This window comes from Haliotis rufescens, unplaced genomic scaffold (genome assembly GCF_023055435.1).
Source record: "Haliotis rufescens isolate VD_foot unplaced genomic scaffold, xgHalRufe1.0.p SCAF_12, whole genome shotgun sequence".
Lineage (NCBI taxonomy): Eukaryota > Metazoa > Mollusca > Gastropoda > Lepetellida > Haliotidae > Haliotis > Haliotis rufescens.
Genome location: NW_025963802.1, coordinates 30505313 through 30524501, shown reverse-complemented (window position 1 = coordinate 30524501; position 19189 = coordinate 30505313). Strand labels below are relative to the sequence as shown.

At 40.3% G+C, this 19189-nt stretch overlaps 1 protein-coding gene across 1 annotated transcript in view; it reads left to right on the top strand.

The window, feature by feature from the left end:
- The window catches only part of LOC124117081, a 45798-nt gene extending 26881 nt beyond the window's left edge, over positions 1-18917 (top strand). Inside the window, exons 16-34 of the mRNA XM_046478790.2 lie at positions 551-695; positions 1887-2077; positions 2589-4043; positions 4284-4612; positions 4832-5050; positions 5882-6192; positions 6612-6726; positions 6934-7116; positions 7490-7789; positions 8288-8699; positions 8991-9208; positions 9459-9623; positions 10234-10498; positions 10624-10894; positions 11524-11670; positions 14541-14829; positions 15596-15664; positions 16089-16284; positions 16448-18917. Coding sequence (XP_046334746.2) covers positions 551-695; positions 1887-2077; positions 2589-4043; positions 4284-4612; positions 4832-5050; positions 5882-6192; positions 6612-6726; positions 6934-7116; positions 7490-7789; positions 8288-8699; positions 8991-9208; positions 9459-9623; positions 10234-10498; positions 10624-10894; positions 11524-11670; positions 14541-14829; positions 15596-15664; positions 16089-16284; positions 16448-18225 — 7058 coding nt within the window. The 3' untranslated portion in view covers positions 18226-18917. The remainder of the gene's footprint in view (positions 1-550; positions 696-1886; positions 2078-2588; positions 4044-4283; positions 4613-4831; positions 5051-5881; positions 6193-6611; positions 6727-6933; positions 7117-7489; positions 7790-8287; positions 8700-8990; positions 9209-9458; positions 9624-10233; positions 10499-10623; positions 10895-11523; positions 11671-14540; positions 14830-15595; positions 15665-16088; positions 16285-16447) is intronic.
- Positions 18918-19189: the final 272 nt, after the last annotated feature.

Here is a 19189-nt window from a genome sequence, read left to right as displayed (position 1 = left end):
TCGCACGCACACACACACCGAGGGTACAGTCACAGCTACTTTTGCAGCAGCAACTGCCAATGATTCCAACATGGCTTGGTTAGCCAGTAGCTAGGTCATTCATTTATTCATCAATTTCACGTTTAAGAGGCGTCAGGCAACAAACATATATAAGTGGCGTGCTATCGGAAGGGCAGAACACACTTACCCTTTCCGAGAACACCTGGTGTCATCACTGAACTTCAGTGATCCATTCATAAAAAAAATCGCAGCTATTTTGACCAATGGAGTCTCTTTTGGTGAATAATCGTGACTGGTTATTTTTCGGCCTTAACATATTTTATTTACATATAATGGTTGTGTTATTTGAGGTCTTGGGAGTGGGAACAACAACAAATTTGGTAAAGTAGGGCGCCCAGGCTTTGGACGACAGCTGGCAAGTACAGAATTGTTACTTTTTAATTTTGTTTCACCTTTTTTAGTTTGTGCATTTTACTGGTAGCAACATCAAGCATTGATTTAACTGTCTGATTCATTGTTTCACTTTGAGATGTCACGATCTTTTTTGCAGATGGGGTATCTGAGACAGTGAGACTGGCCAACGGAACAACAGCTAATGAAGGACGAGTTGAAGTGTTCGTGAAAGGGTCATGGTCAACCGTATGCAATATTGACAGGAATGAGGCGCTTCTTGTCTGCAGGGCATTGGGTTATGGGTATGTATGTTATTAGTGAATTAAACATTGATTAATAATGTATCTGCCGAATCATGGATCACCTCCATGGTCCAGTGGATAGGGCGTCTGCCGGGAGAGCGGAAGGTCGTGGGTTCATATCAACCGCGTCATATCAAAAGACGTTAATAGATGGTATTTGTTGTGGCCCTGCCTGGCGCTCGGCTTTAAGTCAGTACACTGTGTACAAACAGCCACTCATCCCCCCCCCCCCCCCCCCCCCCGCACACACACACACCCGCACACATTCGCACACACACACGCGCATGCACACGCGCATGCACACGCGCACGGACCTGCACCGCACGCGCACGCACACGCACACACGTTCGCGCGCACGCACACACACACACACACGTCGCTATATAAGTGTATAAGTGCAATAACCTTGAACGCGACGTTGAACCCCATTTCACCTCGCCAAATCGTATGCCATGCCATTGTATAATCTGGCATTCTGAGCTGTTCGCAAATATCAGAATAGCATCAACATTAGACCGCATCTTACAACAAAAAGACATTTATTTGATAGCACTTTCTCAAACCCGATAAGTTTTAAAAACTGACTTTACTTACTAAACATTCCAGAAATTGTGACTATATATTTTATGTAGCGAACTGTGCGAACAACTGAGAGAGTCTACCTTCAACATTAAGTAACATCAACACAGTTTGAAATTTGTTGCTACCTTATCACAAACTTTGACATCGTGTTTACAGAATCACAATGCTGAGGCCTCCTATCAGTGAGCCATTATGACTTTTCATTTTGTTGTGCACTTCAGAATAAAATGTTGCAAGGATGGCTTACATAAAATCTGTGCTGGGTTGTTTTGCCTCATATTGAAGTGCTATTGTAATCGATCCTTCAAGTCAGTTGTTTGCCTATTGAAATCGTTAACTTTAATGATGCCACTGACTGACCCCTTTGTCAGGAAATAGTTTTTTTAATGTTTTTTTTCATTTTGTCCTAGTAGATAAGAACTGTTTTTAACTGTTATTTTGTATTCTAAACCTCAAGCTACCACGTTCGATGTTCGAGAAACAAATCAACTAATAAATGCATATTTGAAATCTGTAACTTTAAAACACAACCAAGACTTCTTAGCCTGATGGTTTTGTTTTTTTATCAATATAAACTTTTCGGTACTGACAATACTGACAACATTGCAGATCGGAGGAGTTTGCAAACTACCAGCATGGTGGGGGAAGTGGACCTGTTCTCCAGGATCTGAACTGTGATGTGGTGGCCTCCTCCCTCTCTGAGTGCCAGCCCAGCTACTCTACCAGTAGAAACTGTAAACATAATCGAGATGTTGGAGTCAGATGCCATCAGTTTGTAGCTCATACAGGATCACACACGTGTAAGGAAGATTATTATATCCATATGGATGATTAAACTGATAGTTTTCAACATACTATCTTCTTGCACAATATCATCGTAACACAATACCTATTCAGGAAGAAGGGAAACATATCTGTACAATGAGTATATTTTGTCATTTAACAAATGCTAGACCCATCCATGCTATTTTTGGATCCACTAATAAATCTTGCATCGTATTGTAAATGAAAGTAAATTAATATTATTTAGAGCTATTATTAAAATTTCATGTACAGGATTGGATGAAGTGCAGATTTTTATTATTGATAGTGGTGTAACGCTCGCTCTAACTATTGATGCATTGCATTTTGCTTGTCAATGCCTGATGGTAATACAAGTTAAAATATTACCTGTTAATATGTGTTGACATGACGTGAAATAAGATACGGGTTTACCTCTTCACCTGCCTCAAAATGCCTCATCATGTAATAATGGTGATCTTTTGTATCCTCTGTGACTCTCCGGATTTATTGCATATATTCTGTTTCCAGTCTCCTACCTGAAAAGTGTGTCAATCATGGATTCTATAAGTGGTCTTGTAGTGCAGACTCCCACGGTCCGCTTATCCAACTGCCACGTCAACAACACTGAGAAAGTAGGACTCACCATCCAGACCGATACCATAGACATTGACCTGAATGGAACAGTCGTGGAACATGGGCGGTCAACAGGTATTTTGACTAATGTTACTAAACGTTTCCGTCTCAGGAATGGCACGACACAACACAATCAAGGAAGTGGAATAATCTTGTCTGGAGAAATATCTCGTACAACTGTTGACAAAATGGACATCGTTAACAACACTCTCCATGGTTTGGAAACACAGTTAAATAGACTTAACGACGCTACAATGTTAGAAATCAAGCACAACAATTTTGTGGATCATGTTTGGGAAGGGTCGGGTCTTAAACTAGATAAGTATCTTCAGCCGAACAGCATGGTGTCCCTTGAACAGAATACATTTATTAACAATGTCAGGTCCATGGATGTCAGACTGAGTAGTAATAATTACAATAACAATAACAAGAGGTGCCTCATCAGAGGGAATATCTTCAAATCAACTGGCCCAGTATCGGTGTATTCAGAATACTATACATCTGTTTATATTGAAGACAATACTTTCAAGAATTCCTTCGGTGGAGACAAGTGCTTCTTTACTGTGGATATATATGATACAAGGGATGGTGGCAGAACTCAGAATATTAGTCTGTCTACTAATAGTTTCCAAAATATTACAGGTCGATGTGTTGTTTATGTGAAATCAACAATGTCTCAATTTAACGGAACGCTCACCTATAACCAGATATTCAATTCTCCCACCAGTGAAGCAACAGTCATTTTAAACTCGAAAAACTTTAGTCTTCATTATAACACGTTTGATAACCCGGGAGCTGATTATGAACTGAAGATTCTGTTGACTGGAGAGGAGGAAATAAACGCTGAGCAGAACTGGTGGGGAAGTGCTGATGCAGCTATTGCCAGGGAACGAATTCTAGACAAGGATCTTGACCAGAGGCTTCTTAGAGTAGACTTCCTTCCAATCCTCACTGATCAAAATTTCGATTGTTCTGAGGTGAAGAATTGCAGTGATAAGGGCGAATGTGTTCGTCCAAATAGATGCAGATGTGGCGAGGGGTCGGCTGGAGTGGATTGTTCTGATACTGACTGCTCTGGTGTTGGCAACTGTAATGGAAACGGTTTCTGTATAGGGCCAAACCAATGTGATTGTACTCTGGGATGGGAGGGTCTATCCTGTGTGCTTGCTACATGCCATGAGGTTAACGACTGTGGTGGAGATGAAAGAGGATATTGTGTGTTGCCTGAGAAGTGTACATGTTTCCCCCAGTATAGCGGAGCCGACTGCTCCCAGTGTGCACAGCTGAGATGGGGAGACAGTTGCCTTCCTTGCCCTCAGTGTAATCATGGATCATGCAACCTCACAAAGGGTAAGTAATGAATAACACAATAATGTTCCTGTTTACATTTAATCATTTAATCTTCTAGTTTAGAGACTCGTTTATAAATTACATAAGATTAAAATTTATACAATGTGGTATTGTTAATATACATGTACGACCGCAGGAATGGATTTTGTCTGTTTAATCAGTACTTATTTCATATGCCTGCATATGTGTAAGGTATAACATTTTATTAACATTTTGAATGACCATGTCTGATTCGAATAGGCGACTGTGCATGTGTTGCTGAAAACTGGTCAGGAGAATTGTGTGACACGTGCAGTGAGACGTTTTATGGTCCCAACTGCCTTCCATACACAAATGTCCTCAACATCATCCCAAGCTCTGGCCCTGACACTGGAGGTACAGACGTCCACATCTGGGGACACAACTTCCCGGAGACAGAAAACAGCATCTTCTTCTGTAGATTTGACTCCACAGTGGTCAGTGGCACACGCCTGTCAAAGGAACACATCACTTGTAAGAATCCGCAGCATCAAGCGGGCATTGTAATTGTTGAGATTTCTCCTGATGGACTACAGTTTACACGAAATCAGGTAAAGACTTGTTCTACATATATGCAAGTGAGAGCGACTGAGAGGGTATTGTGTGAAGTTGTTGGTTGTTTGTTAAGGATTAACGTCCTGTTTCATTCTCTTATCGTCTTGTAGGAACACGATAGTGTGTATTGTGTGTGTATTTATGTTGGTATATGAGCCAGTAAGTTCGCAAGAAAGGAAACAGAAAATTTAATGTGTATCGTTCCTGTTGTCCAGACAGCTTTCACCTACTATGAAGTGTGTCCACCTGGAGCGTGTGGGAAGACGGACACTCCTCCTCATGGTCACTGTCTCTATGGAGGATGTGTGTGTGTACTGCCCTGGTCAGGGGAGGACTGCAATGTCGAGTTGAAGGCACCGGTTATCTCAACAGTTCAAAAGAAGCAGTTTGCCGCTGAAGGAAATGAATATCAACTTCAATTAACACTCATTGAGGTAAGTTGTGTTCTTCTTATTATCACAATAAATGTGACATGTCCACATAGTTTGGTAAATGCATTTTCCCCAACAGATCTAGTTATCTGTTTAATGCTGGATGAACAAAGATACACTAATTAATGAGGAGCTATTTCTGTTGGTTCTAAATTGAAGTTCAGGGAATCACTGCAAATCAGAAGCGAATAATCTGTGATGACAATGGAATTACCTCTCTGTGTCTATCAGAACTCAACCAGCTGTGAGACACAGACATGTCTTCAAACACTGATTTTCTGGGATCCATTCAGATAATGTTCATCTCTGCGTTGCCTTTTCTCCCTATTCAATCTGTTGCGGCAGATGTTCAAGACCTGTTCTTCTCTAGGGTTGGCGTTTTGACTGCAATTGATGATGCGCTGGTTTTATACAACAATGAATAACATTATATACAACTGAACCCCCTGCTTACTAGAACGTAGAGATAAACACATATCTTTCATTCATTCATATCTGTCAAACTGAATATATATGAATGTTACCATGCCAATTACCACGCTTTTTTATTTATATCTCTTAAAAAGCGATTTCTGGACTGTTGTTGTCTCACTCTTGTCTCATTGCCAATAAATTTTAAGCATGAGTCAGGTGAAAGGTGGAACTGAAGGTATATACAAATATATAAATCGTTTCGTTTGCACGAAAGCTTATCATTTATATATTTTGCCAGAATAAGGCTGCAACCTTTTGAGTTGCTTGAAGATTCAATTACTTGCTGTTTAAAGAGTGATTGTCAAGCTTTGTAGTGATGAAATACCATTGACAATATCCAGTGTGGTCCTCAATTCACAGGGCAGTGCTCCAATTGATTGGTATTTGTTTGGAGCTCCAATTGGAATGACAATTGACCAAAGGACTGGGCTAATCTTCTGGGAGAGGACGGTAGCCTGTGTCCAGCCATATATCATCAACGCCAGGGCTTCCAACCGTGTAGGACGTTCAGAGGTCCAGTGGTCATTGACAGTCCAGCTGTCCTATAACATAACAATAGAAGAGGTGGCGCCTAGTGGGGTACTCCCTGTTCCGAAAAACATACAAATCAGTGGAATGGTTACTTATTTTAGTGGAACAGCTCAATCATTGATTGCTTTTGTGGATGTGAAGTAAGTATACTAGATATCTTGTTTTATGTATTCATTGACAATCACAACGGAAACTTCAAGTTCAACTTCACAGTTTAACTATCACAGTAATAGTGAGTCAATTAATTTATTTAAATAGGAATCTTATAGTATGGATTGCTTAACAATGAGGGGCGGTGTGGTAGTATAGTGATTAAAGAGTTCGCTCGTTACGCACAAGACCCGGGTTGAATTCCCCACATGGGTACAGTGTGTGAAGCCTTTTCTGGTGTCCACCACCATGATATATATGGAATATTGCTAAAAGCGGCGTAAAACCATACTCACTCACTCACTTAACAATGAGGATCTATTCACGGAATGATTTTTGTTCTTTGAAACGTATCTTGTCTGCGAAAAACATACGCATGTGCAACATACTGAGGTGGGGTCTGTTTCAGGGTACGAAATAAAGGCAGAATCACAACGATTTCCAATGTGACATCACCGAGGAACAGGGAACGTTTTGAAGCAGTGTACTTTCCAAAGGCTGGCGACAGTGGACAGTTTGAAGTGGTGAAGTATACTTATATCCTTCATTTAGGTGACCGGTAAATATAACCGCTCTAAAGCCTTCAGTTAGTGTAACATTATTTAATACTCTTGACGTAGCGTTGGCTGATGAAAAAACATATTTGGTATCGGTGAGATTGCATGTTACGGTGTGGTCTTTTTAAAAGATTGATTGCATAATTAATATGATTAAATTAATTACTACTTCAGGATGGCCGTCACCCATCCGACAGTGGGTTCACTCCTCAGAAATCCTGGAGTGTGTTGGGGATGACATGCGTGCCTGGGTATGTGAACAGACAAGCCTACATGGACACGGACGTTGTGGAGATGCGGGGTGTTACTGTACTCAAGAATGATGGAATCAATGGGATCAATGGCATCACAGCTAGAGTGAGTTTTAATGCAGTACCTTCGTGCATGACTTTTCAGAATACATGTACATGTATAATAATAAATTTCATAGACATTTTATCATGTTCTCTCGCCGAGAGCCTTGAAACGAACGACAGTAGCGACCTACATAAAACATGCATATTTTTTTATCTACTTCTTCTGATGACACATTATGATAGAATCAATGGGATCAATGGCATCACAGCTAGAGTGAGTTTAAATGCAGTACCATTGTGCATGGCGTTTCAGAATACAGACAGACAGACATTGTTGTCATGTTCTGCCACCGAGAGCACTGACACGAACATCGACAACAGCAAATAAGCATTATGTTGATGTGTCAATAATTAGTCTGTGTTTGTGCTATCAGGTAGAGGGAACTGGTGGTCCACTAACATCTGTAGTCGTGAGAGCAGGAAACAGACTATCAAGTGTTGGCTCTCAACCCTTAATAATATTCTTGGACAAAGATTCTGAAGTGTCCATAGATCTGATCCTCACAGCATCCCGTCCTCTCAGGGGCGTTATTGCTGTTGTGTTCAGCACACCCGACGGCACCACAGTCAGAGTTAGAATAAGATTGCAGCTAAATGTCAGGAAACCTGTTCTGGTCGTCTCACCAACATCACTGTCAGACAGTGTGCCTCGAGGAACACAGAAAACTTTCCAGGTATGTCCTTTGAATTGGAAATTATGTTCTTATTATAGGCGGCAACTTAATTATTACAGTGTGTATTTCTTTCACCGGTGTAGTAGGCTCAAACGACTCCCCCTAAATTTGACTCTTGAGTCATATGGGCCTCGGCTCAAATGACTACCCTAGCCAGGCTCAAAACACTCCCTCTAGGCTCAGCTAATTCCCCTTCTGGGCCCAAATGACACCCATTGTTTTGAATTAAAATGATTACAGAAAAGATCAAACATATCTTGTATTATAAAGGTTTTCAACCCCTCTTCCTCAGTTTCTATTCTGTGAGAGTCATTTGAGTCTGGGAGTTATCTGAGCCTTCGACGGGGAAGTCGTTTGGTCCTAAGGGGAGTCATCTGAGCCATAGTTATATTTTGGTCTATAATGGCGACATCAACCATAATGTTTTTATGTCAAAAAAGAATGTCAGGAATGCTATGTCAGCTACATTTTGTAATTCCTGGTTGCTCATGTCAACAGGTGAATATCAAGAATGAAGGTGAAGTCACAGCTAAATCACTCAGAGTAACAATGCCTTCAGAACCAAGACTCACGATGTCTGCATACTCCACAACAACTAGAATAGCTTCAGTAGATGGCCTCGACCTACAACCAAACGAGACGGCCATCTTGGTTTTGACAGTCACGACTGGTGCAGCTGATAGTCTAGGGCAGATTAGTGGCAGCGTCGCCCTGAACTCGGATCTCTCATCGGCCAGTATCTCCTACAGGTTCTATGTGTCATCCCAGGAGAAACTGAACATCACAGTTCGGGTAGAAGATGAGTACACATACTTTGCTTCTGACAAACCCTTGGTGTCTGGAGCTGTGGTGACACTTCGAAACCCTAGAAGAGGGTACACGGAACAGAGAATAACCACTAACCAAACAGGCATGTTGGTCTGGACATATTCCTCAGCATACAAATTCCATGATAATAAATTATCAACGTGGCATAAATTGTGTTTCTTGAAATATATTTTTCGTTAATCACACATGAAAACTATGGTTGTTTCGAAATTGATATTAACAAAATAAGCCTGTTTTCATATCATAGCTAATACTATTATTTACTACCTACAATAGATGGTTGACATTTGTTTGATGAAACCACTGAAGACCACTACCAGTCATATGTAGTTGTATTTCTTTAATTGCAATGGTTGAGGTGTTCTCTTCACAGAGTTTGTGGTGTTTGGGGATGTGCACGAAGATAAATACACTCTGACAGCCACCGCTCCAGGACATGGATCCTACTCACGGGTAGTCATTGCGAAACCGTCAGACGCCTCCTACACCATTTTCCTGCAGAGAGTTGCTGTAAAATACACCTGGACTGTCACCCGAACAACATTTGAGGACAAATACACAATCACACTGGATTCTACCTTTGAAACACAGGTAAATTAGAAACACTACTGGTACTTAAAAGGAAAATAATTTACCTTAACTCGCTAGTTATTTATTCAATAGGCATGTTCATTATTGTACTTATATTATTGAGGGTGGTCAACTTACATTGTAAGTCAAATTTCTAAAATAATTATTCTCGTTAGTTAGGTGTACATTTATTAAATCATGGAGTTGACATCATGTGTATATGACTGTACATGATTGATATGTGCTAATTATACATGAATGATATGTAAAGGTACCCATGCCCGTTGTCACCGTGGAGCCAGCCAACATCAATTTGATACCTTATGAGGAAGGGAAGAGAGACGTGATAAATTTCAACATCACCAACCATGGCCTGATAAGGGCAGACAATGCCAGGTTTGCTCTGCCAAGTCATCCAACATTGATCTTTACACAGGTGAGTATGTTGCTTTTACCTTTAACAACATGGTTACAATGTGTGAACACCATTTCCCGTATCCCCCAAGCACATATTGATTGAATATGGCTAAAAGTATTGCTGAAACTATATTCAGTCACATAATTTCTCTCAAATACAAGATGAAAGGGTAAGAGAGTTGCATCCCTTATCCATGCCAGGATGTTTTGAATACTAAAAAACACCCAGTTTACCATCTTTGATCTAAAACATTCGTGGATCAAATTTTGAGGTAGACTGAACGGGAATTTTATTGGTGATCGTGTATAATAATCGTAAACACACGACATGTGATTAACCCATTTTGAGATATATTTTAAGTTACATTATTATGGAATGCAAATTACCAAATCACAAGACTTACTTATATCGGTGCTGTAAATAGACACTCTTAGTCACATATTATTTCACGTGGCTTTAAAAACAAAGTCACTTCCAAACTGACAAACTGGATTAACATATAATTTCAATATGATTTCAAAATGTGCGGATTTGGGCAATCAATAATGAGCCTTTAAAAAAGTATCCAGTCTTTATGTGAAAGCTATGCGTAAATCATGTGATAACATTGTCTGCATCTTCTTCATAGACTATAGATCCTATAGGAGGTGTAGAGGCAAATACAAGCATCATTGTTCCAGTCTTGGTTAAACTGAAGCCTCGAGTGAAGAGGAACCTAGGCACATCAGCATGTGGTTTGAAAATGCTTTACGATTACTATTGTCGTGGTACGAAAACTGGAGGCCAGGACATCACATTGACCCGGGTGTATCCAGGAAGACCTCCACTGCCCTGTGGTGGCGGAGTTGGAGGAGGAAGGGGAGGTGGTGGAGGTGGTTATGTTGGAATATCAGGTAATATGCTTACAGAGATCACTCATAAATATATTCATATATATGTAACAGAATGTAAAAAAAGTAAAAGCATACCCTAAATGTTCCTGTGATATGTTTTAAGGAAATGGAGTGTTTGGTTTTAGGTACTGGTGGTGGTGGGTCATCTCCATCTTGTTCAGTTGTTGTCTACAATCCCGTGACTCCAATCACCTGCAACTGTGCTGGGACGCTCATCAAGACGTGTGCTTTGGGTTTTCATCCAATTGCTGGATGTGCTGTAGCAGTGACTGGTTTCTCTGGTGCCAGTGGCTTCTGGGGATTTGCAAAAGCAATCTTTGACTTTGCTACTGCATGTGTCCTCCCGGTTGTTTGTCCTCAATGTGCTCTGGGTCTAACTTTGTGGCAAGCTGTTGTGTAAGTTATACATATATAAGTGTGTTATAAGTAAGGTCATTGTTTATTCAAGGTTATTAAAAACACGCTATGAGTTAGCAAATCTCATTGTCTCAGACCTGCATTATTTTTAACTCACATTAGAGGATTTTGCTAATATCTAAACATGAGCAGGTCTTGACCCTAGCTGTTTTGCATGGGAGTTCATGGTTGTCATGATGGTACAAACGTGACCCGAATTAGTGAAACATTTTCACGTTTGAAAACCAACTGAAACTTTTCAGTGCAATTAATGGCTTTCATGCCTTGTCCTTTCATGGCACAAGTATGCTGGTTTACTATCACATGCATGTATGCTGGTTAACTATCACATGCAAGAAGGCTGGTTAACTATCACATGCAAGAAGGCTGGTTAACTATCACATCCAAGTAGGCTGGTTAACTATCACATGCACGTTCGAAGATTAGAATCTCACCTTGATAACGATAATGCTCCTTTGGAATATCGGCACCATACTCGTGCTCTTGGGTTTCACAAAATGGATTGAACTTCAACCTGCGTCACTTTAATTTGGGCTTTCCTACAGTGTAGAGATATTCTGAATTAATGTTCAAAGTACGACTAAGCTCTAATCATTCACTCTCTTCAGGTGCATATACGAAATGAACAGAGGCTGTAATTCAAAGCGACGTCGACGTGCCACAAATGGGGAGATCATCCAAGGAGTCGTGAACAGTAATGCTGCCCTCAGGAACTACATGATCATGTTGGAGGAACTCTTTGGAGGACAAGAAATGTAAGGCACAATTTTTCTTTTTGGTACAAGTGAACATTTAGTATTTATCATCCAAAATTGGCGTCCACATGAGTGAGTGAGTTGGGTTTAATGCCACTTTTAACAGTATTCCAGTTATATCGTGGCGTGTCAGTTTAATGTGGGAGGAAAGCCCGAAGTGATGCAGGTCTCAGACGTTTACCACTTCGGTGAAACCCACGGGTATGGTGCTGACAAACCTAGAAACATAATCGTGGCGAACCGGAATTCCAACCCACAATCATAGGTTTCTGGCGTGCCCAAGGGACGCAACCCTGCACAGCGAATCGCGGCGCCTTAGACGACTGGGCCACCTGCCCCCTGCAGGCCAGCAAACCGTCATCGATAAACCGTGATGTCATAATCAAATGACCTCACTAATCTGTCTTCCACTGAAACAGGATAGTTGAAGTTTGTACACTCACTGTTTACAAATGAACAAGTTGGCAGAATGATTTTCACCTTTGTGTCTTTTGAAAAGAGCAGAACTTTATTTCATTCAAGATCATGTAGATAGTAGGTTGAGGTTAGTAGATCAGCATATTTGATTCTGAATATAACTATTTCTCATTTGCAATAAATATTCCACTGAATTGAGCAACTGTCTTTATACACTTATTTTATGGGATTTTAATCAGGAGAGCATGCATCCACCACCTATGCCATTACGAATACATCATGTACAGAAACGTTCATCGATATGTATTTGAATGACATTTCTGAATTAACTGGTCATGGAAACAGGTGGAAACGTGATAATTGAGCCATATTAAAGATGGAAAGGTTGCATAGATTCCCAGACAATAGTGTTACCAGTTTGATAACAATTTGGTGTAGAGATACGTTTTCCCCAAAGTGTTGTTACGTAACATTGCTGTATATAGCTTTTCATCCCGATTCTCCGTACAACATATACACGGTGTAAAATGGGTACTATTCATAGTTCATAGAGATCTTTATTTGTGGACATTTTCAATAATTGACCTTTATTCGAAACTTCATACTTCTGCACCATGTAGTAAGATTGGTGCAACTAATGCGTCAAATAATTTAAGTTGACTGCTAATGGACAGACCCGTGAAAATCCAGTTCCTCAGAAGCCCATGCTTGTCGTAAAAGGCGACTATGCTTGTCGTAAGAGGCGACTGACGGGATGGGGTGCTAAGGCTCGCTGACTTTGTTTGATGCATGTCATCGTATCGCAATCACGTTGATCGATGCTCAGGATGTCAATCACTTGGTTGTCTGGTCCAGACTCAATTATTTACAGACCGCCATCTTATAGCTGGAATATTGCAACGTGCGGCGAGAATTAAGTATTTTTCTCCAGATACCCTCCCTCCACACGTTATTAGATGCGTTTCATTAGTTTCTGTTTACGTGTTTTTAACAGAGCCTTTTCTAAATACAGCGTGTCTTTCAGTAAAACTTTCAGTGCTCTCTAAGTCTGTGATTCAGTCTAGATGGGAAGAGTTTACTTAGACACAAGAGCAAAATAAAGGAGCTGCAGTTTTCAGGAGAGGGCACAAATCCGTATTTTTTACAACTGATTCCAACTGATTATTGTTCGAGAATGTATCCATTTTCTAAAACTTTGTTACGTAAAATAACGTACCTTTGACCTTGTCAGTAGTATGTGTGATTTAGACATTTACAAGTCAGTAATTACAAGATCTGTGTCATGCCTGTTCTTCTTGAAGTGGTCGCACAAATCCCCAATGGGAGATACCTCGCTGTCACTTTGAACTCCACTATTTTCCAGAAAGATTTACCATCTTCAATGGAACGTTTCTCGAATTTTTTCTGCAAACTATTTCTATGTCTATTGTGATATCTGAGTTGTTCTGTATGCTTTACTGACATTAAGGAGGCGAGACCTATTATTTACGCATTTATGTTTATTATATGCTGATCTGGGTGCATGAAACTTCCCTCTTGTAAATATACACTATTTTCGAAACCAGATTTTACGTTTTCTGAAAGTCATTCTTTTTTAGATTTAATCAAACCTTTATGATCCCAAAAGTAATTTCGTCTGTTTTAATAAAGATATGGCTTTACCCATTAAAACCCCCGTTAACTATATTTACATCATTAATGTTATTGGTCGTACTGAATTTCTGACATAATGATTTAATGTGTGTAATATCAATGTTATCTAAATGGTTCGTGTCCAAATGTCAATCCCACATTCTTATGCTTACATCTTGGTCATTTTCCTGCCAACGACTAAATAGTTCTGTTATCTGACGAGCGAATAGTATTACATGGAGTAAGTATTAATTACTTGCCGTTTATAGCCTTTTTAAACAATTAATGTCGTGTGTAAATAGGCAGACATCTACGACCCACAGCATGAACCAGTTGAATTTAATAGAAAATACTTTACACACAATAAAAGTTGACTACCATACAACCACAATTCAGGGTCCGTTCCACAAATTTATCGTAGCGTTAAGGTGATCGTAACTCCCATACTTTAGGATAGACTAACGACTATCGTTACGCTACGATCGCTGTGGGGAACGGGGTCCTGAACCACAAAGTTTACAAACACGTCACAAAACCTATGACACAATATGTGAAGTTTTGCTGCAAGATACACCAGCGAAACAACGCCAAGTGTCGTCAACCTTGCGACAGGGTTGCTGGGGTCATCGAGTGTGCATACGCTCCTCTCAATGTCAATAGATAAGCCCAGAGATGTTGGGAGTGTTCAATATTTGTTTTTGAACCTAGTTCTCGCTGTACATCAGCAAGCACTTTGGAATTAAACACTGTAATACCGGCGTTTTCATATTAAACAGTGGTATCTTCAACGGGCGAGTAATAATGAGGGTTTCTGTTTTAAGGTTTAGTGTGTATGACAACAGTTGGACGTCTTCCTTCAACCTGGCCCTGGCTGATGACAGTGCAGGAGGAGGTTTCCTCTCCTCCAGTGAGATCGCGTCCATTGTTTCTCCGATGAACTCCACACAGAGTGAGATTGTTGAGAAGTTCCTGCTTAGGTGGAACAAAACAATGACAGCTTGGGAAGGTGGAACACTTGCTTCACTTGGTCCTAAAGACGATGTCATTGCCTACAATGTCCTCATGTCCAGATTTGAGCAGTTTAAGGCTGACACAGACAATGCCAAACAAGTAAGTCGGAAAGTTAACATTTTAAGCAATGATATTATCTTAGTTGAGATTATTTCAGCTAGAGGTTAGAAAGGACATGTGTAGTAGCTTTTGTTCATGTGCGTTTTTGTCATTTTCAATGCGGGTTGGGAAGGTGGAGTGACATGTTATCACATTGTTCTATTCATTAACTCAAAATGAAATAACGTCATCCATGCATCATTTCATCTCGAATGTATAACATTACTCGAAACTCGAAACTACTGGAGTCGAGGGGTCGGGGTGGTGATGGCTTACATCACTCATTCAAGAGGGACATATAATCCATAGTTCTTCCATGACTTTGGAAAGTACTTTTGATCGGTCAGTGGTTTCAAATCATAATAATCACCTCTGATCGAAGCAGCCATCCTCATAGGAGCTAATGTTTAAAGAATAGTACATCCCATACATTGATGGGAGGTAATTAAATACACATTGTTTGAGAATGTACATTGACACACGAATCATCGGTGTTTCGTAAATTGACGTTGATAACCTATTAAACAAGAGTCATCAGAAGATGGTAGCATTGAGATTAACATAAGTTCGAGGTTAGAATTGGTCTACAGCATCCCCTGCTTGTCGTACGAGGCGACTAACGGGATCGGGTGGTATTCTTTGCAGATTCTTAATTTGCCAATATGAATAAATAAAACTGATTTAAGATAGCTGTTTAAGCAACTAATATAGTTATCATGAATCTTCTTTTTCACATATATATTTGCGATATGTTTTATCACTGTAGAGAGGATTTGACTCCATATTTGACGATTTTGGAAATGCAGTCAATGCCTATCACGAAAACGAAAAGAAGGTAAATAAATATCGTAGATTGTGCATTCTTGTGCATTGTGTACTGAACGTCAACCAAACGTTTCAAAGGATGACACAATAGTTTCAAAGACAATTACATTGAACTTAGTATTTACATTAATATGATCATAACCTTTTTAGGTATAGTCAGGCCACTGATATAAAAAGGTCCCCCTATGCCAGCCAAAACAGTGAGAAGTGTAATGCTTGCTTTTTTAGAAACAGTCCTATCACCCTAAAAAACCCTTTGCCGCTAGTAAGGTACTTACTGGTACAAGTTCCTAATTACGCATGTGAACATCTTTCAATAGTACTGGAATAAGAGATTTCTAACGTGTTTCAGCCCTTTACTACATGTAGATCATTCAGTGCAGACCACGTTTGGTATTAATGTTCAACTGAAAATCCATGTATTCTCCTTTCAGAGTAGCAGTGATGATGGAGTGTGTGCAAAGGTTCGAGTACGTATTGTGCAAGATCTGGTTCTCACACGAGATGCATTCACTGCTCGATTAGAGATCGAGAATGGTGAACAATCAGCCCTGGATAGCATTCGGGTCACCGTAAACATCAGGGCCACGTATGGCGATGAAACATCTACAAATGACAAATTTTCAGTTGGTAAGTATTTCAGTCGGACATACTAAAACTCCTATCTCAATCATATATAATGAAACGTAATGCGTTTAATATGGTCTTCAAGTCGTGTATGATTCAGGTTTAAGCAATTTGCAGGAATTATGAACTCTCTGTAGGATATTCCTCTGTATGATTCCTTCCTCAGGAACCCCAACACTGGTGGGCCTTACTGGAGTTGATGGAACTGGCAGGCTAGAGACAGATGTGTCAGGTACAGCAGAGTGGCTTATCATACCCTACTCCACGGCGGCAGTCAAGGAGGACACTCTGTATGATGTCGGCGGGACTCTCTCTTACACAGTCGATGGTTCGAACTTCTCCATCCCTCTCCTACCAGACACAATTACAGTAAAACCAAATCCCAGCCTCACTGTCAACTACTTCCAGGAGAAATATGTCCAGGGGGATGACCCAATGACTTCAGATGTGGTGGAGCCAGTTGTTCCCTTCACACTTGCAGTCATGGTCTCCAATGGGGCATATGGTGTAGCCCGCCAGCTAAAGATCACCTCTGCACAGCCAGAGATCATTGAAAATGAGAAGGGATTGTTGGTCGCTTTCAAGATAATAGGAGCACAGTTGGATACACATCCTGTCAGTCCTTCCCTGTCTATAGACTTTGGGGATATTGAGTCCTTTGAGACCAAGACTGCTCGCTGGCTTCTAACATCTACCCTTAGGGGGAAATTTTACAACTACACAGCTACCTTTGAGAACATTAACCCCCTTGGTGATCCTCAGTTATCCATTATGGAAGACCTTGGATATCACGAGTTGGTCCATCTGGTGAGACTCGAGTCTCCAAATGACACCAGAGACGACTTTCTGGTTAATGATATCATAGATGAGGACGAAATGCCTGATGCCGTTTTTGATAGTTCAAATGGATTTTATTCAATTCCAGTAAGCTCTTCAAACGTCATGACCTTCAGTTTACAAAGAACTGAGACAATGGGAAGCCGGTCATATATTTACGTAGACCTTACTGTTATGATGTCAAGGAGATCCTTCTCAAACTATACCTACACTCGCCCGGTGAACAATCTGACAAGAGATAGCGCGACTGAAACACTTCTGCAAGTCACCAGAGATGATGGGAAGAAAATTTTGGTTGGACCTAATGCCTGGCAGACATCCTATTACCATGATAAGTTTTACTTGCACATATTTGACTATCACAAGAATATTACTGAATCAACTACTATCTCTTACTCACTGGTATTTGGACCTAAAAATATGTACAAGCCGACATTTACGAAGAGTACTTACGAGATATTCGTTGCATTTGATCAACTGCCAGGTCCTATTTTTGAACTTCAAGCTACGGATAAGGACCCGAATACGCAACTACGCTACAGTCTTGATGGGTCTTCTGTTTTCACAATAAGTGAACTGACTGGAGAAGTCAGAAGCCTTGAACCACTCACAAATACACTGTATGAACTGACTGTGACAGTAACAGATGATGGCGTCCCTTCCTTGAGTAGTTCAGTCAAGGTTGTGGTGAAGGTTGGTGACGACAGCTCGTCGTCCTCAACATCAAGTACAGTTTCAACGTCTACCGACAAATCTTCAGTCACAGGAGTTTCAACCCAAAGATCCACCTCCAAGGTTTCAGGAGAAACATCAGCTGTGACTGTACCCGTTAGCGTTTCATCCACCACCGTCACTGCTACGTCCACAACAACAGATTCTGTTATAAACAGCACGAGTGCTGTAGACGCAACCTCTGTTACTACGGCCTCATCATCCACGTCCAGTGAAACTTCAACAGGTACTGACCTAAACGGCACAATTGTTTCAAGCTCACCTTCTGTGTTTGCTTCACCTGGTACTACATTGTCAACATCTAGGTCGACAAACAACCTGTCCCATGTTTGGATGTTGGTGGTACCGGGAATACTGATATATATGTTACAATAACATACATGTCACTGTGAATATTTGATTTGTCCCATTTGTTTATTCTGTCAAATGTTCGAGTGAGCTTAGTGAGCATTAGTTTTAAATCTTTACATTTTTAACTTCTTCTCGGAAAACATAAGATTTTATTATGTTGACATGTTGAATGAATGATTGCTCCATTCTCTTTAATTGTCATATAGATAACATATGTAAGTAGAGATTTTCTGAGAAAGTAGTTGCCAGTAGTGAAAATTATTCTTTGTATACCAGAAGTTCATATTTGCATTCGATTTCATATAGTGCTTTCAATTATAATCAGATTTTATATAACAACAGTTTATGGCATCTCAGCTCATGCATATGGATACATAGTTCCCACTAGATATCGTACTCGCAAATAAAATAAATTGGTGTGTCAACTTTTGCAAGAAATGCATGCTTTTCTGTAGCAGTTGCGTGTTTGTGACTTGATTCCATACATGTACTACAATGTTGAAAACCAAAGTTTACTTGTTTGAAAAATACACTAAAATATTGGTGTCACAGGAACTTATGTTGTGGAGTATCATACATATTACGAATAGAGGGCACAGGTGGCCCAGTCGTTGTGGAGAGTTGCGTCCCTTTGGCACTCTAGAAACCTATGATTGTAGGTTCGAATCCCGGTTCCCCCCGTTATGTTTCTAGGTTTGTCAGCACCATACCCGTGCTCGTGGGTTTCACTGAAGTGGTAAACGTCTGAGACCTGCATCACTTCGGGTTTTCCTCCCTCATTAAGCTGACATGCCGCGATATAGCTGTAATACTGTTCAAAGCGGCCTTAAACCCAACTCACTCACTCACCAATACGAACAGGTTTTTTTTTGTCAAGATTATGTAAAGATATGATTGTTAGTTGTTTTGTTTTTTTCAAAACTACATCACTGTGAAGATGTACGATAATGTACACAGTGCAATTGTAGTATCATCTTTTTCTACATGT